At 43.8% G+C, this 26,299-nt stretch overlaps 1 protein-coding gene across 4 annotated transcripts in view; it reads right to left on the bottom strand.

Annotated features, from left to right (window-relative positions):
- LOC137620673 (transcriptional repressor protein YY1-like) overlaps window positions 1-26,299 on the bottom strand; it is an 88,637-nt gene that overhangs the window by 57,214 nt on the left and 5,124 nt on the right. For all 4 annotated transcript variants that reach the window (XR_011040092.1, XM_068351017.1, XM_068351018.1 and 1 more), the window contains exons 2-3: window positions 19,909-20,093; window positions 4,882-5,040 (exon numbers count right to left, since the gene is read on the bottom strand). Coding sequence is in view for 3 of the 4 variants with exons in the window: in XM_068351017.1 (XP_068207118.1) it covers window positions 4,882-5,040; window positions 19,909-20,093 (344 nt within the window). In the remaining variant the exon portion in view is untranslated. The remainder of the gene's footprint in view (window positions 1-4,881; window positions 5,041-19,908; window positions 20,094-26,299) is intronic.

Below are 26,299 nucleotides of genomic sequence, written 5' to 3' on the forward strand. Positions count from 1 at the left end.
TAGTCTTATGATGAAGAATGTAAAACTGCTGGAATCAACTGAATACCTAGTGCTACCTACAAGATGGTACAGTCTAGTTAGAACTGAATTCAAAGAATGGTCAGAATTAAGATAAATCTTATGCAACATGCATAAAGAACTAACTGAACGAGAGTGTCTCAGATTAATATTCAAATAAGGAATAAGGCATTTAACACACCAGAAATTTCTATCAAACAAATTAAGATGAGATTCAACAGCTGAAGACCAGAAAGGAGAACAATACTTGAAACAAGGGAGGATGAAAGAATTAAAACATATCTTCAGGATAGATTGATCACTGAAATTCTCAAAATACTTTCCCTATAGGCCAAATTTTTGTTCATTTGAAGAAACAGACCAAATGTGTTTCTCAAAAGTTAATCTGCAATCGAGAATCTCACCTAAAATTTTAAAGTTGTATTCATTTGAAGAAACATTAGCATTGAAAAGATCCAGATGCTGAGGAGCCACTGTCCTCAACCTAGCTATGTCTCTAATAAGGAATGCAGCATCCGCAGGTCTACATTCAGATGGAATTGATGCAAAGAGGGTAGCACCACCTGCTTATGTAACAAGCTTGTTTTCTAGGCCAAACAACATACTGTATACATATATAGTATGAAAAGTAATGAGCCAAGAACACTATCCAGGGTAACAGGGAAACATCAGACATTACATTACTCTACTCACTATGGTGCCCATAAATACCTATTCTTTGCAATCTATTTCTCAAAAATTCAATAATGATGTTGAAAAAGACCCACCTACTCGCAACTGCCTATTTTTGAAGAGAGCCTCATAATTAACATGGTAAAAGGCACCAATAAAATCAGGGCCAACCACACACTTCCTGTATCATCAGCAGACATTGTTTGGCCCTCGATGGTCCTAACTTAGGTGGAGAAGGGGCATAGTATTATATCCTATACATTCATGGTTGGTCTCTTCGATATAGTCCTGTCCATAGCCTCTGCTGCTGAGTACCTTTCAACACCACAAGAAGTGGTTCAGCTGTTCTTACAGAAAAGGAACATGTGTGGTAATAATTCTAGAAGTTTGCTGATACAATAACAAATAATTCCCAGTCAAACAGTATTCACAGATATGCATCCTTTGCTTAGCCGTGAGATCGTAATTACCTCAGGTCCTATCCTCAGATCATAATAAGATCAAGGCATTCTCGATTTTGCCCAGGAAAGACTCGGAAGAGGTCATTCAATACAACCCTAGTTTAACAATTAGGTGACAGCTTGTGTGAACACCTGAGGAATGAAAGAGGCACCTTTGGAATGATTGACGGCTGACAGACACAACTCCCTTGATTCACCTATGCCATAAAATCTTCATCTCTAGAAGCTGTGTATGGATTAATATTTATGGCTGAACACATCCCAACACCTAATGATTCAGCCGAGAGGAGAACAGACGCGTGGTCCATCCCAGTGACGGTCCGTGAAGAGTTGACCCAAGAGAACTGAAGATGGTAGTACGACTTCCCAAAAAGAATCCAAGATTATTCCACCCATGTTATAAGTCCAGAGATGTAACTTGAAGGGTAGGTATGGAATGAATTTGGATGGAAGAGGGAGGGAATGTGCATGACAAGATATCCCCTCTACTGAGCAAGGGACATATCTATATTCCTTTCCCCTTCTTCCTTCTAGCATCACCCTAGACTAAGCCTGACAGGGGCAAGAATAAGAAGAGCAGGGGCCAACCCTTTCTGGATGAAGAAGCTACTAGTGGTAATTGCTGGGATTTGGGGTACCTATCTGATCCTTAGAGCAACTATCATCTCTGTGCCCTAAAGGTGCTACTGTGACCAATCATCAGTTGGTTCACAGTACCTAGAAACTATGTGCTCATTGATTCGTTCTGGGAATGGTTTTCTTTCCCCAGAATATGAACACTCAAACCTGCAGTAAATATATATTTGGGAAGTAGAAGATGAATCACTCAATGGAAAAATCCATGGTGGTAAAGAGCAAAAGCAATACAGTGTGCTCTCCTTTTTGTGAACAGGCTTAGCTTCAAGATCAGCAAAGCTTGACGTTTAGAAGCCCCGAGCAGGGACCAGTCACCGACAGTCTCAGCACAGTCCACATTGGGGAAGCCAGGTACCAAGCAGTGATATCTCCTCTTTAGGAGGTATGGAAATACTTCATAAAAAAAAAAAAAAATCTCAAAGTGAGAGAGGCCATTAAAAGCTCAATCACTTGGTCCATGCTGTGATATAGGACCGATTGGCTGGCATTATAGGGCCGATTCCCTCAGACCCTTATAACTGGTACAAGGTGCCCCTGCTCTGCATGAGATCAAATACTGGATGGGAATTGTCTCCTTTCATCAAGAGGAAGGAGAAATCGCTCAAAGTCCCGCATAAATTCTTATGATTAGCATTCCTTAACTTCTTACGAAAAGAATTTTCAAAATCACAAAGGAAAGAGGAAGTGGAAGAGAATAGCTTCAATCGATTTATGAACGGGATAGGTGATCTAAACACGCTCTCTGTTCAGAGTATGAATAACCAACTTCAACTGCCAAGTTGGTGGAGCCATTCTCTTTGCTTTTACCAGGGAATTTCCTTGGAGCAGAATATCCTTACCCTCACTCACCAAGCACTTGGCATTTATTCTAAAAGGACCAATCCCCTAGTACAGGTGCAAACATCGGTCTCGACTTTCTGACCGACAGCAAAGATATCGTTCAGTGAGGAAACTCCATAGCAGCTTAAAGGTGAACAGTAGTACCTGTTACACCAAGCTCACAATCGCTAACCCCACAGGTACTGGTCAGGGTAAGCTTTATCAGCTACACTCCATAACAGCAAGAGTAGCAGCATGAATGATAACACTCTTGGCCTACATTACAGAGCTGGAGATCGGTCTGAGGTGGGACTTTTCACCTGCAACTGATGGAATCACAGTGGCTTTCACATCAGGCTCACGATTGATAACCAAACCCAAAGGTACCAGTCAATGTATGAGCTCCTTATAGGCATGACGTGGTATCGTGAACGACATTCCTAGCAGCCTATCATACAGTACTGAAGATCTTTCTGGTTAGTCTTGTCGACCTACAACTGACCATACAGCAGCAGCTCACTGTCACTAGCCAATCCCAAAGGTACAAGATGATGCATGCGCTCCGTATCACCATGAAGCATTGCACAAGGATAAAGAACAATCATCTTATAAGAACATGTAAGGTAGGCATATATGGCCCACCCTCCTCTGGCCTATTGTGCTGGTTTTGTACTGAGCAGGACTGATCACCTACAACCGATGCAACAGCTCTTATTCCATTTGCCTGACCTCCAAAGTACCCATCACTGGGCCAGTACCATCAATCTCTACTGAAGAAGATTCAAGCATACAGCCTTCCCATGCGACTATCTTCTTCACCATAAGGCAAAGTGTCCGACACAGAGAAGGAAGGAAGATAAGGTTGCTAGATGAGGGAAAAAGATAAAACTTCCTCTACTTCCACTTCTCAACCATTCTTCCTTACTATCAGAGGAGGATAACGACAGTGCTCCCTTGGAGGAGGAATCTACAAGAGTCCCCTTTGCCACAACACAAAGCACACCACTGGGATCACCATCCAGGGAAAACATTTGGTGTCAGGTGTGTCCGCCAAACGAATAATTCTCACCATCAGGCATGCACGTATGGGTGCAAAATTGAGCAACTCTCTCCCAAAGCAGAGAAACAATCACAAAATGAGAAAAGTTAGTCTTATTGATCAGAAGAACGAGAACAACACTTGGGAGCTTCAAGAGTTTGTTTCCTTAAAGGAACAAAATTCACTTCACCATATGCTTACCTTTCAGTGGGCTTCCACTTAGGCTACAAGCAAGCACACTCACATTAACAAAAACAACTGACATTTCTTACAATCAAATCTAAGAAAATAGTCAATAGTTGAGATAGCAGGCCAAAGGTACATCTAAAACTATTGGAACAAATAAAAAAACAGGGTTTATTCTGACATGGTGGCTAGGGCTTCCCCTCGTCTTGTGCCACTCGGTATCACCAATTATCTCATTAAAAATTCAATGGCTGTTACAGCGCTGCTGAAGACATGCCCTTGTTTTAAAGGAAGAGGGGCTTGTATATGCATAAAAATAGATGAAAGGCTTAGTTGAAGCAGTTTTGAAACATCCTATAAAAAGGTCGTTAACAACAGTTTCCCAATTGGTTCATAAACCTTCCTAATCCCCCATATGGCATGTGTCAATGAAAGTGCATATAACCCAGACTCTGGAATACATTATGACACACTTAAATTGACTTGTGTAATCTTCATGGACCATGAGTGAAAAATATATACAGTATCTTTATACTGTATAGCAACATGATTTATTCAACTAAATGACAATCCAATGTTTGTGTGAGATACTATAAACTACAACCACTTGAGTTCACCATATGGCAAACTGGAAAAGGATAAAGAGATGAATGACAATTAAATGACAAGCCCAATAAAAAAACACAACAAAAAGTAAATCAATACCAAAACTTTATGAATAGAGCAAGAGTTGGATGAAAGAATAGTACCAAGGGAGGTATCTTGTGATGGTCTGGGCATTTGCTTCACAAATGGGACAAGTTGCTGAGACTGGAGAGCCCTTCTGCTAATAATTTTACTATTAATGGATTTTTCTAAACCAAATCTTCAACACTAAGCAGGTTTTCAAACGATAAACCAAATACTATATGATTACAATTCAGTTTACAAAAGCAGAAATACCCCAACCTACAAAAAAAATTAGGAATAAAATATAAAACCAGAATAATAGATGCTAGAGTAAAATAGCCTCATTACACACCTTTAAAAACATTCACTCTAAGAACTCACCTGAAATGGTTTTTCGCCGGTATGAACTAGTTGATGTCTTTTAAGCTTTGAAGATTCGACAAATGCTTTACCACATTCTGCACAAACGTGTACTCTAGGCCCATGCGTATGCAAGTGTTTCCTCATTGCTGAATTATCACGAAACATTTTATTACAACCCTGCAAAAAATAAAAACTAATTACAAGTGAAAAACCAACAATCAGAACTTCATAAATTCAAATTCTTATCATTACATAAATCAATTTTTTTCATAACCCTATAAATTATATTGTGCCCAAACTTGGTGTCCACACACACACACACAATCTCTTGCTTAAACAAAGAGAGGGAGCAGTTGTTTGCACATATGCTCAACAGATCCACCAGTAGGTATAAAGCAACCCCTCCTCAAGTCTGTAAGAATGTTACACACAAAATTTCCCCAGATGATTTGACAATGACAAGGAACTATGGGTCATAACCATACATACTTCTTTATCCTTCATAGTTAATCCCATCTTTTTCATGTCGTTCTGTTCAAGAGTAATAACCATTACTATGTTAAACAACTTTTCTAGAAGGACACTCCAAAATTAAACCATTGTTCTCTAGTCTTGGATAGTGCCATAGTCTCTGTACCATGGTCTTGAACTCTAATGGGTTGGCGTTTGCTTGCTTGAGGGCATAACTCAGGCACACTATTCTATCAGTTTCCTTATTTTCTTTCCTCAATGGGCTATTTTTCCTGTTGCTGAAACAGGAAAAATAGCCCATAGGACTTACAGCATCCAGCTTTTCCAACTAGGGTTGTAGCTTAACAAGTAATAATAATAATAATTTACAACTTTTGATTCTACCCACTCTGCCTCTGGTACTCTTGCAGTACTTTTTGTTTCATCTGTTCCTAGTGCCTTGCTCTACAATGCGTGTAACCGCTCTAGCACCTACTCTTTCCCTGTTTCCACACTTACCGGCATCCTTAAATTCCCTGATATTTCCATTTAGAAAATTCTTTTGACCTGCCAGGACAGTCTGGGTATTCCAGCTCCAAAACCCATGTTTCCCCTCGCTACAGTTCGACAAGTCTTTATTCCGATTCTAGCACCTATAACACCTTAGGCACGTAAACCTGATCTTAGACTTTGGAGGTATAGTACAGTAATTTAAGGACTGGCTGGTGATGGTAGCAGCTAAGTTGTTACAAAATAAGGATAACTTTTGCAGGTTGCACCTCACCTGGCCTTTTAGATCACTGAAGAAAATTTGAACAGATACTTTCAACAAAGGCTATGTACAGCTTTTGTTCTATCATTGGAGGAGAGAATTAGCTGGTTTTATTGGTCACTCAGCATTTGCAGTGACAACCATGTCTGCCATACCAGTTGCGACACTCCATGTCAAGTCCTCTATAGTACCTGGAAATTTAGTCCCATCCAAGCAATTTAGGGTGAGGTCCCTTTAGTTTCATATGCCAAAAGCATTAAGTCTGCCGATTCTACAAGATGTTCACCTATCTGAGGGCTCAAAACATATCCTGATAGAACTGCAAAAGTGGCAAAGCCCAGTTCACCTGTCAAAGAAGTTCCTTTAGTTCCTAGGTCTTTGGATGTCCATTTACAAATGATTACAGTGAGAGGTAGAGGCAATTTTTCTTAGATGTCCAGCATGAAATCAATAAAATTTTGGAAGACATCAAATCCTACAATTTGATGGCTCTTCTTGGGCCATCCAACCTATGTAAAGGGAAGACAAATTGAGTCAACTATTTAAAAATTCAAGGAAGAAAGAAACCTGAACTCCAGTGTCTAGCAGCCTGATATCTTCACCTGGCAAACAACAAGGATATTGACACTGCACTAAGGCATTTACACGGAATGTTTAAAATCATTGCAAACTCTCTCAGCCAAAGTAAGATGATCCAATAGCCCAAATGGTCACTCAAAAATGATGTTTGCTAAGTAATTGGTAATTGGGGTAAGAAGCACAAACTTGAATTATCAGCATTGAATTTACTACTCGGCTCAACTGGACCAGCAACCTTGAACGATGGATCGATTAATAGAAAATCCTAGTTACACTATGATGTACTGTAAGTCGAGGTTGGACAGGATGATGGAAAAAAGGGAGTTGGAACATAACAAAATATAAAGCAAATGCAGGTGGGGGCTGAAAGAACACTGGAAAGACACTAAGTAATACCTATAGTATACCATGTGAAGTGCACTGATGGTACTACCCTCCTTTCAAAAATTCTGTGTAGCTTGGATAACATAGATAACAATTAGTCCAACAGCTTTACTCCTTGATGTTTCACATCATCTCATCAGGGTGTATAATTGAATGCACAGAATATCAAGTGAGAATTCAAAATGAGATTTATTTTTCCAATAACCATCTCAATCGACAACCCATATCAGACGACTTCAACTAAATCAATCCAAATACTGTACGCCGTTTCTGCTACCACTGATTTCTTCTTGATAACTAAGTAACAGAGGAAACTGCCAGTTTATATAATAGGGGTTATAGAGCTGCCCTCTCTATGATCTTGGAGCATTATTCTTTGTCTTATACATGAAAATATCCTAACATTGTACTTTGATTTCATACAAAAATACTGTGCTACCATGCAATGCCTTTCCTTATCTTTGTTTCACCAAGCTAGGATGCCCTATGCAACAGAACTCTCATCGTAACCCAAGGTATATTCACTAGGTGGGATTAAAGAAAAGGCAAATGAGAGGTTTTAATGAACACAGAAGTAAATGTTAAAGAGTGGAGAAAATCTGTGTAAAATAAGAAGTCTCTCAAGCAGAATGACAATCCTAAAAATATTTAATTCCAATTAAACTGGAAGCTCTCATACCCTCTGATAGATAATCATCAATCTGTAACTACCAATTGATAAATTGAAAATAATTTTGGCGTCCTAACTTTACTAACTTTTGGCTGACAGAATGGTGTCAGTTTTTTCTCAAGATAAACACGGGTTGACTGATCACGTTCAGCCACTTGGAAAAAAATTCATACACAAACTATTCTAATGAAAATATGACAAGTAGAGCTTTTACAAAGAGACAAGTTAAATCATTCTAAAAGCATGGAGAAAAAAATAAAAACCCAGTCTGGGGGTGAATGAGGGACTGATCAAACCAACCAACCATAATGTTTGCACCTCCAACATATTGGGTACACCAAGATGTACTTGAATGGAAAAAGTATACAGTACAACTTAGCTAATGAAAGGAACATCTCTATATCAAGCAAAAATCAGTGCACCTACAACAGAGACGAAGAGAACACAAAAAAGAAAGTGAAGAACCTATTCATACAAGAAATATTTATCCATACAAGGAATATTATACCCCATACAAATTCGAAGGATCTGATAGCAATAACACAACCAACTTATCAACGGAAGACTTGACCATTCTAAAACACTGCTATACATCTAAATTCCATGGCTTATACATAGACGGATCGAAAGAATATGATATACCATTCCTTAAAAATTATGGGTCTAAGATGCATTAATGTGGAGACCTGACAGATTATGAACAATATGTTTTTTGTGTAGGTGACTACTGAAAACATATTGTTTATAATCCGTCAGGTCTTCACATTAATGCATCTTAGACCCATAATTTTTAAGGAATTCTTCTTCATCTACATCTTTTCCTGAAGAAGAATGCCTTAAAAATTATGGGTCTACACATTAATGCATCTTAGACCCCTAATTTTTAAGGAATTCTTCTTCGTCTACATCTTTTCCTGAAGAAGAATTCCTTAAAAATCATGGGTCTACACATTAAGGCATCTTAGACCCATAACTTTTAAGGAATTCTTCTTCTGGAAAAGATGTAGACAAAGAAGAATTCCTTAAAAGTTATGGGTCTAAGATGCATTAATGTGGAGACCTGACGGATTATGAACAATATGTTTTCAGTAGTCACCTACACAAAAACTCAAACCGAGGAGTTTTTTGGCACCAAGGTACAACTGGGGGATGGATAACCCTACTTTTGCATTACGAAGTAAAAATTAGAAGCTGAACAGCAAGAAAGGAAATGAGACAAAAGTAGAATTCAAGGTTAAAGTGGGTGCACCTAGAGGCTGAAGGGTACTTTAAAGACACATCAATAATGCCTACAGTTCACCTAGGGTAGAAAGTGAAGTGATACTACAGTATTACGCTCCCATTGGATAACATGAAAAAGGTCTCTGATGAAGGGAAACATTAGGACAGGGATAGGGACAAATATAAAACTGTACATAGCAACCTTGACATGGGACTCAAATAAATTTTAAATGATTTTACAAATTTCTTAAAAGTCACAACACTATGACCTGCTTATTAAGTAATCAACATGTCTTATATATTGCAAGTACATAGCAATCATCCTTTGATAATAAAGATGGCATACTAGGATGATGTTCATTTATAACTGCTACTCAACATAACAACAACCAGTGGCTGGAATATCAATCAGCACATCATATCACCCTGCATATCCTGCGTCAAAATGCCAAGTCTGGAATACCTAGGGGAAGGGTATGACTGACAGGCTGCCCTAGCCACATCAATCTAAATGCATGACAAAGTACTCTATACCAAGCAGGGTCAGCCAGTGCCAAAGAATAGTAATATTAAACTGGATCTTCTGACCGTCGCCGTCGGATGCAATCCTGACCAATGGCTAGTTTTTACCAGGCAGAGGAAAATATATAAAATGGAAATGGCTATTGCAGTCAATGTACTGCCCTGTTCTACTGTAGTGATAAGGTCCTACATAGATATAATGCATCATCTTTAAATGTTGCGATAATGTGGCCAATATGACAAGAGGTGGACCTTCTAGCTCCAATTAAAATATTAGCTATCTTGGACAACAGTACCCTTTTCCACCACATTAAACTAAGCAGGATGACTCAAGTCTCCTAGGACAGGAATTCAAATATTTATGGACAACCTTTAAGGCCAAGCTGCCGTCTGTCAATATGTGGACAGATTAACAGAGCTAGGTTGTAATCACTTGTGCAACTTAAGCAATGGGATCGCTATATGGACAACGATGAAAGAAAAACCCTCTATGATGGTCCTTTGTTGAAAATACCTATTGTGTTTGTGTTTTCTTCATTATAACAATGGAGTGTTTTCAGCCAAGACATATATATATATTAGGCTGCCAAGTTTTTATAAAACCATAAAAACATGTCTCCCTGGTGAAGACTACTGTATAACCAACCAATGTCTCATATTCATCAAGTACAATTGCAATAATCTTTCTCCAAATTTGTAATGTACCTAGAAGCCATTTTGGCATAGGGGAGAGGGAATACTAGCAGTTTCAAGTTTTTTAACAAAAATACTATATATAATAATTTTGGGTTCATAATTTTTTGAAATCATTCTTCATGTTAATGATACATAAGGCTGTTACATAGTCATGTTTTTTATTCATATGGAGGAAAATTATTTCATCCTTAAGGAATAAAGAAGTGTTACAAGGAAGATGTTCCTATTATTTGCTATAAAATGGCTAATCACACAATTATTAAGGAAACCCTATACCTTTTGTCAAAATCAAAATGATGGGCGTTTCTACATAAACCAAACACTAAGTAAGCAAATCTATTAACATTACATTTCTTATACATAGAATATTAACTTGCTAACACAAAAACTGTCAAAGAATGCACAATATGTTTAAATTCTTCCAAAGTGCTGCATCTAACAACTCTACCAACATTATCTACATAGAATTAGAAACAATTTTGAAGTTTTTGTGAATCTTATAACCACAGTGTTTCAATGAAAATAAAAAAAAATTCAATCAATTTGTTTTTCCTAACCATAAAACCATGAGACCCTTAATAAGAGTATGACCTAGCAAAGCTCCAACGCCAGTTAAGCTTTTAAATGAGGTCAACACAGTTGAGAATCAGGTAGTACTACCTTTCCTTTGACCTAGGACTTGCAGGGGGGTTGAGATGGGCAGTGTAACTCAAAGGTCTCAAGGTTTTGTATGTTAAGAAAAATCCTATTTAATTAAACTTTCATTTTATGTGGAACTGGTTATATGGCAAGGGATTACTGAACTGTATACAAGTTTGGTCTGACAAAGCCAGAACAAGATGGTGTTCTTGGAGACAGGCTTTTTCACCCAACCACTGCTGAGGAACAAACCACGTTGCTCTGGTAGGGTAGTACCGTAGTCCCCTTACAAGACAGAGAAGATCAACACAATTGCTAATCACATCTCGAAGAGAAGAGATGGAGGAGTCAAACCTGATGTCGTGGACAGCAGGGTATTGGGTCTTTTCCACAAAATCGGGAACAAAGGATAACCATATTTTCCATCCCCCGGAATGATTCACAGAATAGGATATCCCATGAATTTTTCCTGCTGTCTTAGCTAGGGCTCGGACAGAAAGGAAGACAGTCTTGAATGTCAGATTCCGAACTGGCGTTCTCCTCAAAAGTTTGTAAGGCAAATGCTTAATAGAGCTGAGAACTCTCATAACATCTAAAGCTAGGAGGTTTGAGTTCTTTGCATCCACATGACTACTCCAAGTACCTCTTTAAGCATGGAAAATTCTCATGGAGAAGAAAGGTCCAAACAATTCAGTCTGAAGACCATGCTCCAAGCAGAAAGATAGCCTTTAACTGTAGAAATTGATAGACAAGGTAATAAGCAGTCAATTGCAGAAAGGCTCTAACTGGAGAAGTATCCCATCTATGACACCAATCGCAGAAGATGGCCTACTTTCCTTAGTAGACAACTGCAGAGGATCTACATGCATATCCAATCATCTGCGCAGTGCCTCGTATAAAGCCTATTGCTTGTAGATGCGGAATTATTTCCACCCATGAAGTGACAAGGAAGCCTAAGAGGTGTGGTACCTCTGTCGATGGGGCTGACAATGGTGGTTGAGCTGTTGGAATAGGTCTACCAGTACAAAAACAAGGAGCATCAGCAGATCCAGATCATTCAGCTTGCGGCCACTTGAGACCAAATACTGTAGCATCAGCCTGGTGCTCAGGTTTGTCAATAACTTGTTGACTACCTGACATAACAGACAAAAGGAAAGAAAGGCACTCACATTCAGGCTTTCTGAGGGATGTTCGAAGGCATCATACATTACTGCTGGAGGGTTTTAGATAAGAACAGAACACTGAAAGCTCCTTGTTCAGCCTGGTGGCAAACAAGACTATCATTAGGACCCCCAACATGTAAGAAGTCTTCCCACCACCCAAGGATGTAGGGACCACTCTCCACCTACTCCCTACCTCTGACAGCTGATCAAGTCTGCTAGCACATGCCTCTTGTTTGGAATATATCTTGCTGACAGTTGTACTGTACTGCATTGTCTAATGCCAAAGTTTGAGCCTGCTTCACCAACTTGCAGAGAGAGAGAGACATGTTTCCTCCTGCTTATTGACATAGGCAACTACAGTTAGGTTGTCGATCATCGACATAACTGAGCGCACTACAGTTAGGTTGTCGATCATCAACATAACTGAGCACACTATCAAATTCCTCTGCAAAGTCTAGTGGCAAGAGCACTGTTCACATTTCCAACAGGTTAATGTGAAGGATTCTTCAATCTTTGGACCAAACTCCCAAGGCAATCTGGTATATCATCAATAGGTGAAGAGTTAAGTGGAACTCCCCTGGTGAGGTCTTCTCGCCCAGCCCCCACTATAAATGTCTCTCATTTCTTGTCCCATCGGAACTAGAAGCTGCTGACAAATATCAATTTAAGACACCACTCGAGCAATATCTGGTCGAGGCGTCTGTAAGGCACGAGCATCTCCAGTAGCAAGAGATGTCCTAGTTTGTCATCTGACTAATGTACATTAAGGGCCGAGTATGAAAGGCAAAAGGCATAACGCAAAAGTGGATATCTTCTTATGCTAGTTTCTATGCTTCTTCATTTCCTAGCTCATCCACATGAAATGGAGCCCAGCAAAATCACAAATTTTAAGTAATTTGTATTTTTCCTAACATACTTACCGAGAACTACTTTCTTAGGAGGTACCTGGCATCTCTCAACCGACCAGAGTTTTGTGTAGTTTACCCTACTTCCGTTTTCTGTGAGGACTAGCCCAGTCGTAAGGATACGTGCCCTGAGGCTAGTCCCGAGCCAGGTCGCGTGTTAGCTTGGGTCTCGCTCCTCAGTAAGTTCCTGGATGTTACAAAATGTCTTAAGGGTCAGTAAGGCACTCGGGGAAGGAAGGGAGGGCCATTACCCGAAAGTAGTTCTCGGTAAGTATGTTAGGAAAAATACAAATTACTTAAAATTTGTGATTTGTTCTAACACAGAGACTTACCTCAAACTACTTTCTTAGGAGACTTACACTTTAGGAGGTGGGAGTGTCTTCCTGAACTCTAGACCTAACTAAACGGCCGACCAGGAACCTAGGTGGGAAACTAGGTTCTAAGATACCCGGAAAACGAAACATAGGGAAAAACTACACAAAGAGCTCATGTTAGTGACTAAGTACTCACCCTTTAAAAATTCCATGATGCTGAGTCCTGTGGCGAAGTTGTGAAGACTTGTCTTTTGCAGGTTGTATCTGGGTCTATCTCCGAGTAGGGAGAGGGAAAAAGGGGCAAGGGTGAAAGGGAACGAACCTGTGTCTCTTGGTCTTGTCACCCACGATTGTACCTGGGGTTTCACCGTTAAATCGCTTGGAGCGCGGAGATGACTGTCCCAATAGAGAACCCGTCTAGAGATATCCTAGAGCAATCTTTGAGGTAATGCGTTGTGAAGGTCGACTGGTTCATCCAGGTGCCTGCTCTAAGGATCTGGGCCACTGCCATGTTCCTCTCAAAAGCCAGAGATGTACTTAGCCCCCTAATGTCATGGGGCCTGGGATTACTTGTTATGGGAAGACCCGCTTTACTATAGGCCCTGACAATCACCTGTCTTAGCCAATAGGAGATGGTATTCTTAGATACCTGCTTTTTCGCTGCACCCGTAGAGACAAAAAGATTTTTGATACCAGGGCGGAGATTAGCCGTCCTCTCAAGGTATTTCCTCACGGCTCTGACGGGGCACAACTTCAAATCTTCTGGATTCCCTGTCCGAGGAATAGCTGGCATTGAAAAGCCCTCGAACTTAGGGTCCCAAACTGCTGAATTCTGTGTTTTTGCTACAAAAGAAGGGACGAACCTGAAGGAGAGCTCCCGCCACCCCTTCAAATGAGAGACTTCACAGGACAACCCATGGATTTCTCCTACTCTCTTAGCTGAGGCCAAGGCCAACAAGAATACCGTCTTGATAGTGAGATCCCTGTCCACTATGTCCTTCAGGGGTTCGAAAGGTGGTTCACTTAACATCTTCAATACTATTGCCACGTCCCACTGCGGTACCCTGGAGGCTTGCGGAAGGCATGCTTGTTCGAAGCTCCTGATGAGCATAGAGATGTGCCTAGAGGAGCCCAGATCAATGCCCTTCAGGAGGAAAACTTGGCCCAAGGCTGCACAGACTCCCTTGATGGCCGGTATTGACATGCACGAGGAAATCCGGAACCAAGGCTTTTAAAGGCTTGTTGTTCTTTGAGGCACACCATTTTGTGAAAGTAGCTCATTTTGCCAGGTAGACCACTGCTGAAGATCGCCTCAGATAACGCGACATCTTTTCAGCTGTTCCTGCCGAATATCCTTCCTTCCTCAGGAGTCGCTCGATATTCTCCAAGAGTGAAGGGGAAGAGACCGAGGATTGTCGTAGAACCTTTGGAAGTGTGGTTGCTTCAAAACTACCTCTGAGGAGGAAAGGAGTAACCAGTCGTCCAGGTATCGAATGAGGCGAATACCCCGCTCGTGAGCCCACACAGACCGTCGTGAAGACTCGTGAATACCTGGGGCGCTGTTGACAATCCGAAGCAGAGGGTCTTGAACTGCAGGATCTAGGTACCCCACTTCACCCGGAAAAACTTCCTGCTTGAGGAGTGGATAGGGATTTGAAAACACGCGTCCTTGAGGTCTATGGACATCATGAAGTCCCCTTCCCTCAAGGACTGCAGGACCGACTTTGGGGTGTCCATTTTGTAAGTCGGTCTTGCACACAAACTTGTTGAGGGCTGACAGGTCTAGCACCGGTATCCAACCCCCCGTCGCTTTCTCCACCAGAAAGAGACGACTGTAGAAACCTGGGCCCAGATGTAAGACCGTTTCCATCGCACCTTTTTCCAATATCGCGGATACTTCCTCCTGAAGGGTCTCCCTCTTCAAGGGGTCCTTGGGTGCTAGCCACTCCGCCCAGCTGGCTGGAATCAGAGGAGGAGGTTCTGCTAGGAATGGTAGTCTGTAACCTTCCTTCAGTACGGATACTGTCCAGGGTTCCGCACCGTGGGCCTTCCATGCTTGCCAAAAATGTCTGAGGCATCCCCCAACCTGAGGCTTTGGCAGGAGTAGGGGCCTCCCACTCTATCTCCTTCTGGAGGAACGGCCTGAACGCCCTCTCCTAAACGCTGAGTAGGCCGTTTTAAAAGAGGCAAAAGCCGCTGGAGCTCCTCTGGGGGGGGGGGGGGGGCCTGCGGTGGTTGAGCCCAAGAGGTAGATGGAGCGTCTCTCCTCGTCTGGCTAGGAGAGGCTCGAGAAGTAGAGGGCCCATCCAACGTTGCCCTCCTGTAAGTGGGTCTCCTCATGGAGTGAGATCTGGGCCCACTCCCTTCCTTCCTCTTCATGACTTTCTCCATGATTTCTTCCATTTGCTTCAAAGAAAAAAGAGAGTCACCCCACACGGGTAGGCTCCTCAAAGCCCTTGCCTCTCTGTCAGGGATTTTCCAGGATAGCTTGGTCAGGACCGTATCCCTTCTCCTAAGAATCCAGTTGGCTGACAGGGCAAGAGACTGGAATGTCAGGAACTTCAGTGTCCTTCCCCCGGAGATGATGAGCTCCTTCAGGAGGGCCTGATTCGTTGGGTCTGTCAAGTCATAGGTGGCTTGGACACCCACCAGTCCAACCAGGAGGCGACGTGGACTAAGTCTTTAGACATCTCCTCCATCATTGTAGCCTCTGACTGTGAGAAACAAATCGGGGCTGACGCGGCTCTGTCCTCCGGGGCACCTTGACCTAACACTTCAAGGGAGGTCTCCATTTTGCAGGCTCCCGGTCGCTGCCCCTACGGCACGTAAAATCTGCTCGGGGACCTTAGTCCCTGGAGTAATTTTGAGGCACTCTGGGATTTGGGGGCTTCGGCATTGCCCGCCACAACCTTGTCCACATGAGTACGCCCCAGAACCACGTCCCTGGCCACAGGCAGAACTAAGGAGGGTGGGGCCTCCATTAGACGACTGAGGCTGGAATGCCAGGCATCTTCGTCGGAGGGAACAGGCTCCTCGATCCTGTGATGCCTCCGTATGAGGCCTATAACCTTCCGATAGGCCGAATCCTCGGTTGGGGAACCTTCACCGTCGCCAACCGCACCATCCGTCTGAAGCCAAGGCGATGGCCCGACGGGCACCTCCGTCTGTCGCTGGGGTTCTGACTCGACGGGCACCTCTGTCTGTCGCTGGGGTTCTGACTCGACGGGCACCTCCATGGGGTGGTAATGGGCTGTGCCGACGGGCACCTACGTCTGTCGCTAGGGTTCTGACTCGATGGGCACCTCCATGGGGTGGTAATGGGCTGTGCCGACGGGCACCTCCACACTAGACCTGGGTCTTGGGACGGGCACCGCCGTGTCGGCGAGGGCTTCCATCCGTAACATGTCCTTGGACAAAGAGGGTGAGACTTTCGTGGGCTTGCCCCGACGGAAATCGTCCCTGCGAATCCACTGGTCGAGTCAACTTTGCTGACTCGACAAGGCTGCCCGTCCGAAAACGCGACTCCCTCCGCTGTGCGGGTTGAGTCGGAAGTTTCGCGGTCTTACGCCTGTCTGAAGAGGTCTTCTCGCTGTGGTCCCTGCGAGGGTCAAGCCTGTGGCTGGCAGAGGGCCTCCGTGGAGAACTGTCTCTGGACCGCCGACTTGGAGAACTCGGGAAAGCAGTGAAGTCCTCGAGCCTCATGCGGGGGACGAGGACCCATTCTTCTTTGGGGGACCTACTCCTCCTGTATTTCATCCTCGGGGACCTGGAACGTCTTCTACAATACCTCGACCTCGAACGCGACCTCGAATGGGAACACCTGCTCCTGGCTCTATCCCTCCTCCGACGGCGCCTCCTCCGCGCTTCTCCCTCCGAAGAGAACGATGAACCCGCCGCTGAAGACTCCGACGACTCTGCATAACCCGACCGACGGGTAGGCACATGGGGAACGGAGGTCTTCGTGATCTGTTGGGTTCCGGAGGTGGAAGGTTGTAAAAACATGTCAGGAACCGCCGACAGAGGGGCTGGGAGGGAGGTCGGCCGCACCACGCTGGGGAACCAGGAACCAAGGCCATCTTCCATCCTGGAGTTTTCGGGAGCCTCCATCCGAAGGGCTCCGCTACCGTCGAGTCCATCTTATCTTGGGTGCCATCAGCTGCCGAGGTACCTGAAACACAGGCCCATGAAGCGGGCGAAGAGACAGGGACATTATTACCCCACATGGGGTCATCAGAGGAGACATGCCCTCCATGCACAAGGGCAGTCTCTCCAAGACCCCCAGTAAAAGCACCTTCAGGCCCCCCACTTGCCTGCGAAGATTCAGCAACCCCCACATCACGAAGATCAGACTTCTGGGGAAGAGCAACCGGCTTCTTCCCCGCAACGGACTTACCTCGTCCCCTACTCTTGGTAGGGGAAGAAGGAACAGAAACACCATCAGACTTCCCTCCTGGCGATGTCAAGGGCGAAGAGATGCTCGCCTTCCTGGGGGATCGTTTAGTGGACTACTTCTTTTTCGTACTAAAACGAACCCACTGGATCTCACTCCAAGACACACACTCCGGGCACGTATCTGCCGGGGAGCACACTTTACCCCTACAGGAAGAGCAAAGGGAATGCGGGTCAACCTCCGGCTTGGATAAAAACGCTCCACACGACTTCCCGGCTCTAGGCCCAGGACAACGGTGGGCCTGTTCCATAATTCACAACACAATACCGCAAGACACAGGAACGCAGGGAAAGGATAAGGAATACACTTGGGAAAGCTCAAGGGAATCAAGCAAACACACGAGAACACAAGGGAAAGCACAGGGATACCACTCGGAAACCACGTGGGACACACGAGTCGGGGACACAAAGGGTCGCACAGAGAATGGAGAGTGGCGGGATGGTATCACGACACGACCAGAGAACTTACTAAGGAGCGAGACCCAAGCTAACAAGTGACCTGGCTCGGGACTAGCCTCAGGGCACGTATCCTTACGACTGGGGTAGTCCTCACAGAAAACGGGAAGTAGGGTAAACTACACAAAACTCTGGTCGGTTGAGAGAAGATTCCAGGTACCTCCTAAGAAATTAGTTCGAGGTAAGTCTCTGTGTTGAAACAACCACAATTTCATTGGCTACACTCGAACAGGTGGATATCCATAGCAATGAGTGCACACGCACAGGTGACTTCTCCAAGTCTGAAGAATTCGCTCTAAGATGACGGCCCATTCGCAAACAGGTGAGTACTCACTGATAGGAGTGACCACAAACTAGAGATTTCTCACCATGAGCACACGAACATAAGGAGGCTCATAAACATGCCAAGTGTGTGAGCAGGTTTATGCGCAACTGATGAGTGTGTGCACTTGTGCACAGGTAAGTGTGCTCTAGCTGTTACGTGACTCTTCCTCTGAGGATATAGTATTATGCCTCTTGACAGCAGGAGGATTCCTTGGAGGAGCAGCAACATCCTTTTGTTGAAGGGAATCTCTCCTTTTCGTCTTAGAAAGACTATCGACTATCAAAATTGGGCGACTCTCTAGCAGATGAAAACGTAACTGGAAAAGGGCTGATAGGTAAAGGAGGGCACAAGTGCTTCTTTACCTATGGTGACTTCACAAAAGATGATGGCACCTCTGAGAGTGAGGATAGTTAATCTAGTGGGCCTTCAGGGAAAAACAGAACGGAGGCAGTCACATCAAAGGTTTAGTCCATTGGTGAGTCAGACAAAACAGGGCTAGAATGAGGAGGGGGGGGACCACAGGCACTTCCTTCCCTGAAGCAACTTCACAAATGATGATGGTAACGAGGATAGTTAATCTACTTTGTCTTCAAGGGAAAACAGGATAGAGGGGTTCACACCAAGGGCTTAGTCCACTGGTGAGTCAGACAAAACAGGGCCAATCGGAGAAGACTTGCTTTAGAGGAAGCTAAGGCTAGTAACAATCTCTTAGACAAATTACTCTCCAACCTTAAGAAAGGGCAAGAGCATTCTTGGGGTGCTGTCACTGCCTGTGTCATTACATAAAACCATAACACTGGGTTGACCCCGAGGAGAAAGGATACCTGCTCTTCTAAGGGAAGCCAATTATGCTGTCTAGTTCTGGGCTTGCCCAAGAGTTAATTCAATGCTGTCCTCCTCCTTTACATTCCCCTGGAAGAGGGCAATGGAGAAGGATCAGAAGCTTTTGCTCCAGGAAGGGAAAGGGGAGAACAAGTGGATTTCTTTGCCATCAAGAGATTCTTACCCTTCATTCCGAACTCATGCCATTTGGAGGACGGTCACTCAATACATACCTCACAGGGGGATGACTGTGAGTAGTCATGCCCCTTGTAAGAAGGACATAAAGAAAGGGGATCCATATTGTCTGGCTCATAGATCCAGGGAAAGAATGCATGCCTACTTGTGGTTTATCCAATATGAGGAGCACGAACAATCTGTAAAAAGGAAAAATTTAATAGGCCAAGTTTGGGACACTGAAAGTACATCCGTGCTATTTGGGGGCTAAAGTCAAAGTGGCTTCTCAGTGAGCTGGCATGGGGGCGGGGCTTCCCCTCCTACCTACCAATAACTATTGACACCTCGTTATAAATTTTAACAGCAAAATTTCAAGCTTCGATGAAATCCTACTACTATTGAAGGACGAGAGATTTTATCCATGTAAGAACAAACTGCAATTGGGATATTTACTACTTAATTTATAAAGAAAAAAAGAAAAAAAATACACAATACGGTACTTACCTTGTGCGGACACGCAATAGTTCTCGCTATATCGTCAGCACTGGACTTCTTTGGCTTTATTTTTGCAAATTCTGCAAGTTGTTTTGGGTCAGATAGGTCAACCCCAGGTATACCGGCAAATTTTTTATTGGACCCAGCCATATATTCGGTGTAATCCGGATCAGGTTCTGGATTACTGAGGTCATCTGCAATTTGAAAGAATTTTTAGATTACATGTACTGTACAATACATTCTTGTTTGGTATTTACAAAGAATAATGAAATAAACCAGTACATATAGTACAGTATCTACTGCAAGATGTATTTACCGTTACATTTATTAGATTTATCAGTGGTCTGGCCTACCAATTACTTTTATTAAAACGATGAGTTTTATCAGCTCAATGAGTCAATCTCAACTCTTACAGAGGTGGTCCAAATAAATTTTAGGGAGGGGAAAATACTACAGATATTAAATCTATTTATTGAAGATAGAAACAATTATAAACAAATTCAAATCTTATCTATAAAACCTAAGCTTCTTAAAAATTTGAGTGATTAGGTGTTTCCCTCATCGTTGCCAAATTACTGGGCTGGAAGTGACCATGTTTACTTCCTTTTAATCCTTACCCTCGGGAGTAATAAAAATATGTTTAAAGTCAATATCTTACCATTTAAGGAGCTTGGGCCTAATTGCCAACGCAGCCATGATAATCTCCATTAGTTCACCTAAACATGCAAAAGAATATAACCTTAACTTGTACCAAAATAATTTGACTTGCAATTATTCCACAAGATAGAAAGCACAGAAGTATTGTACATACATGGATCGAGAATCACCACTTATCCAGAGCTTTGTTTCCCAAGGTATCTAAAGCCTCTCTTGGACATTACATGCAACTGCTTGACATGCATAGATTTGTCCATTTTCTCCACATACAAAATATAGTTTGTAATTTTCTCTGGTTTTGCACTTTAAAAACAGAATTTAATCTTTATATGCTCTTTGTAGTTTATAATGCTCTACATAATTATATAATCAAGTATTAAATCTTTAAAGTAATGCATACTCATTTTCCTAAATCTGAATTAATATAAGGTGGCATTGCAAGTTAAATTTGATTCTTTTTGGTTCCCAAATATTTTACACAGTATACGGTACATATATATTTTATATTTACAGTACATACACACAATTCCTCTTCAGTAGAAGAACCCAAATTCTTAAGTGAATCAACAAAATTACCAACAGAATACTTTGTGTCAAACTCAAACTTCTGTGAACATCTAATACCTCTAAGAAGGGAACCTTATTGGCTTATCCTCAAAAGCAGATTAAGCATCTAACCATTGTAATGCTCCTTTTAAGAAATGATATTTTAATTATAAAATAAATTTTTGAATATACTTACCCGGTGAATATATAGCTGCAACTCTGTTGCTCGACAGACAAAAAACTGTACAAAAAAAACTCGCCAGCGATCGCTATACAGGTTGCGGGTGTGCCCATCAGCGCCAACTGTCGGCCAGATACCAAACTCCATGTAAACAAAGACTCAATTTTCTCCTCATCCCACTGCGTCTCTATTGGGGAGGAAGGGAGGGTCGTTTAATTTATATTCACCAGGTAAGTATATTCAAAAATTTATTTTATAATTAAAATATCATTTTTAAATATTTAACTTAGCCGGTGAATATATAGCTGATTCACACCCAGGGTGGTGGGTAGACCCCAGTTAAATATGTTTACATCTTATGAGCTAAGAGTTTTTATTTCATTTTAGAAGTTATCAAAATAACAGAAACAAAATAAATAGGTACCTGGTAAGGAAGTCGACTTAGACGATTACTCTGCCTTATAAGTACGTCTTCCTTACGGAGCCTCGCGATCCTCTTAGGATGCTGACAGACCCCTAGGAGCTGAAGTATCAAGGGCTGCAACCCATACAACAGGACCTCATCAAACCCCTAATCTGGGCGCTCTCAAGAAATGACTTTGACCAACCCCCAAATCAACCAGGATGCGAAAGGCTTCTTAGCCTTCCAGACAACCCATAAAAAACAGCATTTCAAGAGACAGATTAAAAGGATATGGAATTAGGGAATTGTAGTGGTTGAGCCCTCACCCACTACTGCACTCGCTGCTACGAATGGTCCCAGTGTGTAGCAGTTCTCGTAAAAAGACTGGACATCTTTCAAGTAAAATGACGCGAACACTGACTTGCTTCTCCAATAGGTTGCGTCCATTATACTTTGCAGAGATATATCTTGCTTAAAGGCCACGGAAGTTGCTACAGCTCTAACTTCGTGCGTCTTCACCTTAAGGAAAGTTCGGTCTTCCTCACTCAGATGTGAATGAGATTCTCGTATGAACAATCTGATAAAGTCTGACCAAGCATTCTTTGATATGGGCAAGGATGGTTTCTTAACTGAACACCATAAAGCTTCAGATTGGCCTCGTAAAGGTTTAGTACGCTTTAAATAGAACTTAAGAGCTCTAACAGGGCATAAGACTCTTTCTAGTTCATTGCCTACGATCTCCGATAAGCTGGGAATATCGAAAGATTTAGGCCAAGGCCGAGAAGGCAGCTCATTTTTGGCTAGAAAACCAAGTTGCAGCGAACAAGTGGCTTTTTCCGACGAAAATCCGATGTTCTTGCTGAAGGCATGAATCTCACTGACTCTTTTAGCCGAGGCTAAGCATACCAGGAAAAGAGTCTTAAGAGTGAGATCTTTCAGGGAGGCTGATTGTAACGGCTCCAACCTGTCTGACATGAGGAATCTTAGTACCACGTCTAAATTCCATCCAGGGGTAGCCAAACGACGCTCCTTGGTGGTCTCAAAAGACTTAAGGAGGTCTTGCAGATCTTTATGTTGGAAAGATCTAAGCCGCTATGCCGGAAGACCGATGCCAACATGCTTCTGTAGCCCTTGATAGTGGGAGCTGAAAGGGATCGTCCTTTTCTCAGGTATAAGAGAAAATCAGCTATTTGAGCTACAGAGGTACTGGTCGAGGATACAGAAACTGACTTGCACCAGTCTCGGAAGACTTCCCACTTCGATTGGTAGACTCTAATGGTAGACGCTCTCCTTGCTCTAGCAATCGCACTGGCTGCCTCCTTCGAAAAGCCTCTAGCTCCTGAGTCTTTCGATAGTCTGAAGGCAGTCAGACGAAGAGCGTGGAGGCTTTGGAGTACCTTCTTTACGTGTGGCTGACGTAGAAGGTCTACCCTTAGAGAAAGACTTCTGGGAACGTCTACTAACCATCGAAGTATCTCGGTGAACCATTCTCTCGCGGGCCAGAGGGGAGCAACTAACGTCAACCTTGTCCCTTCGTGAGAGGCGAACTTCTGCAGTACCTTGTTGACAATCTTGAACGGTGGGAATGCGTAGAGATCCAGATGTGACCAATCTAAGAGGAAAGCATCTATATGTATTGCTGCTGGGTCCGAGACTGGAGAGCAATAGATTGGAAGCCTCTTGGTCAGCGAGGTTGCAAAGAGATCTATGGATGGTTTACCCCAAGTGGCCCAAAGTCTCTTGCACACATCCTTGTGGAGGGTCCATTCGGTTGGAATTACTTGCCCTTTCCGACTGAGACAATCTGCTATGACGTTCAAGTCGCCTTGGATGAACCTCGTTACTAGGGAGATGTCTTGACCTTTTGACCAGATGAGCAGGTCCCTTGCAATCTCGTACAACGTCAGTGAGTGGGTACCTCCTTGTTTGGAGATGTACGCCAAGGCCGTCGTGTTGTCCGAGTTTACTTCCACCACTTTGCCTCGAAGGAGATACTCAAAGCTTTTCAAGGCCAGATGAACTGCCAACAGCTCCTTGCAGTTGATATGCATGCTCCTCTGACTCGAGTTCCACAGACCTGAGCATTCCCGACCGTCCAGTGTCGCGCCCCAGCCCAAGTCCGATGCATCCGAGAAGAGAACGTGGTGGGGAGTCTGAACAGCCAGGGAAAGACCCTCTCTTAGGTTGGTATTGTCCTTCCACCAAGTCAGACAAGACTTTATCTTTCCGGAAATCGGGATCGAGACCGCTTCTAGCGTCTTGTCCTTTTTCCAGTGAAAAGCCAGATGGTATTGAAGAGGACGGAGGTGTTGTCTTCCTAGTGATACAAACTGTTCCAGGGATGACAGCGTCCCCACCAGACTCATCCACAGCCTGACTGAGCAGCGTTCCTTCTTCAGCATCTTCTGGATGGATAGCAGGGCTTGATCTATTCTGGGGGCTGATCGTCTTGTTGTTCAGCAACGTCCTCATCAGATAGTTCCTCATCCGAAAACTGATGAGGAAACGGCAACGGAGTGGGCAACGTCTGGCTCGCTGAGTCTGGTCGCACTGGTGCATGCGTGACGGAGCCGGACGCAACGTCATGGAACTGCTGCACAGTCTGTGAACTGTCAACAACCATGGGTGCACTAGGAAGCACAGCGTCAACCCGAGACTGTCTAGACCGTCTGGGTTGTGCAGTCAACACCATACCGGGTTGCTGAGGTTGACGCACCGCGTCAAAACAAGTCACCTCTGATGGTTGTTGAACGTCCTGAACGTCAACAACCACTTCCGAGCGTCGCTTAACGTCAACGTGCGGCTGGCAACCCACACTGGGTCGCATCGGTGGAGGAACCCCCTCAACTGGTGGACGCGAGAAGGTTACCTCAGCGTCAACAGGACGCAAAACCGACCGGTTGGAAGGTTGTTGGCCAGAAGGTTCGGCAAAAACCTTCTCCGCATTAAAGTCCTCTATCAAGGACGCAAGCTTGGACTGCATGTCTTGCAGCAAAGCCCATTTAGGGTCTACGGGAGCAGGTGCGGCCACAGACGGGGTTAGCGACTGAGGCGGTACCGCTTTCCATCCCTGAAAGCCTTGTTTATGCATGACACAATTGTACAGCAAAACTTCAAAGGCTCGAAAACAGCTGTGAAGTTGACCTGTAAAAAACTTGGAGCGTCTCCTGGCCAGGCGCCAGGGAGAGTCTACGAGATTTTAGAAGTCTATCTGGGCAGAGGCAGGAACTCCCAAGCCGAGAACTTCTCTCGTGTCATATCAGACTCTCGCTCTATAAGCCAGTTTAAAAGAAGGGAAAGCAAAGGCTGTATCCCCCAAACTCCTCCTGGTGATAAACCAGTCGCCTAGCAAACGTAAAGCTCTCTAGGAGAGCGAGAGAGCACTAGCTTATAAACAACGGCTTCGAAGTAGCTAGGCCTAGTGTAAGCTCTGACGTTTAGGCGAACGAGGAGCAGCAGTTACAAAAAGATCCGGACAAAGATCCTTAAAAATCAGCATGATTTAATTAAAGTCCATAGAGGGCTAAGCAGCTTTAGGCTCCTCTCCGTCTGACAGAGTCCTCAAGGGAATATCAGTAGGAGGGGGAACAGCAACTTCCTCATCTAAAGGAACCTTGTCCAATAAAAGCTGAGTCTCAAGCAAGGGAGAGACCTACCGTGGTGGCAGAGTCCACACGCACTGGTGCATTAGTAGCGGACCAGGACGCAACGTCATGTAACTGCTTGACAGTCTGTGAACTGTCAACAAATGAACTGTCAACAACAACAGGTGCGTGAGGACGCACAGCGTCCACTCGAGACTGCTTTGACTGCCTAGACTGAGCAGTCAAAACAACTCTAGAATGCGGAGGTTGACGCACAGCGTCAAAACAAGTCAACTCCGATTGTTAGCGAACGTCCTGAACGTCAACAGGAGCATCAGCAAGTGGCCTAACGTCCAAATGTGGCTGAAAATCCACACGAGACCGCATCGAGTGTGGTTCTAAACAACCTGACTGACGTGACTTAGCTACGCCAACGTCAACAGGATGCACAAAGGAACGTTAGGTTGGCTGAAAGCCAGGATATCGATGAGATAAACGGCTAGACTCAACGGACTAATCGGCAGAATAGTCTTCCATAAGGGAGGCAAGCATATTCTGCATGTCTTGCCGTACAACCCATTAAGGATCAACGGAAATGGTTGCGGTAAGAGACGAGGGTAACGTCTGTGACCGCAACACTTTGCCAACAAAAAAGACTCTCAGAGTCTGTGTTACGCTTTTGTTAGGCAGCGAACAGTTTTCCGATGACTGCATAGGGTCAGAGCTGTCCTAATGGCTGCAACCAGGACGCTGGACCTGTCCTGAAAGGACTGACTTTCGCTTAAGGGCCTCGAAACCTTGTTACAGGTTTCTTATGCGAAAAGCCTTCGGATGACGAGGAGAAAAACGTCTCTCTCGCCTTATGGTAGGGGAGATCTTGGTAAGATACACCCGATACCATAGAGGGAAACGTCTGTTCGCTGATCAAGGCCTCTCGAACCCATAAGTCGTACGACATTACTTCTCCCCTGGGCTTGGGAGCTTGCAAGAGGTCCCGGACTAGGTGAACGACAGGCACGAACAGACGAA

The sequence above is a fragment of the Palaemon carinicauda genome, chromosome 27 (genome assembly GCF_036898095.1).
Source record: "Palaemon carinicauda isolate YSFRI2023 chromosome 27, ASM3689809v2, whole genome shotgun sequence".
NCBI classification, from domain to species: domain Eukaryota; kingdom Metazoa; phylum Arthropoda; class Malacostraca; order Decapoda; family Palaemonidae; genus Palaemon; species Palaemon carinicauda.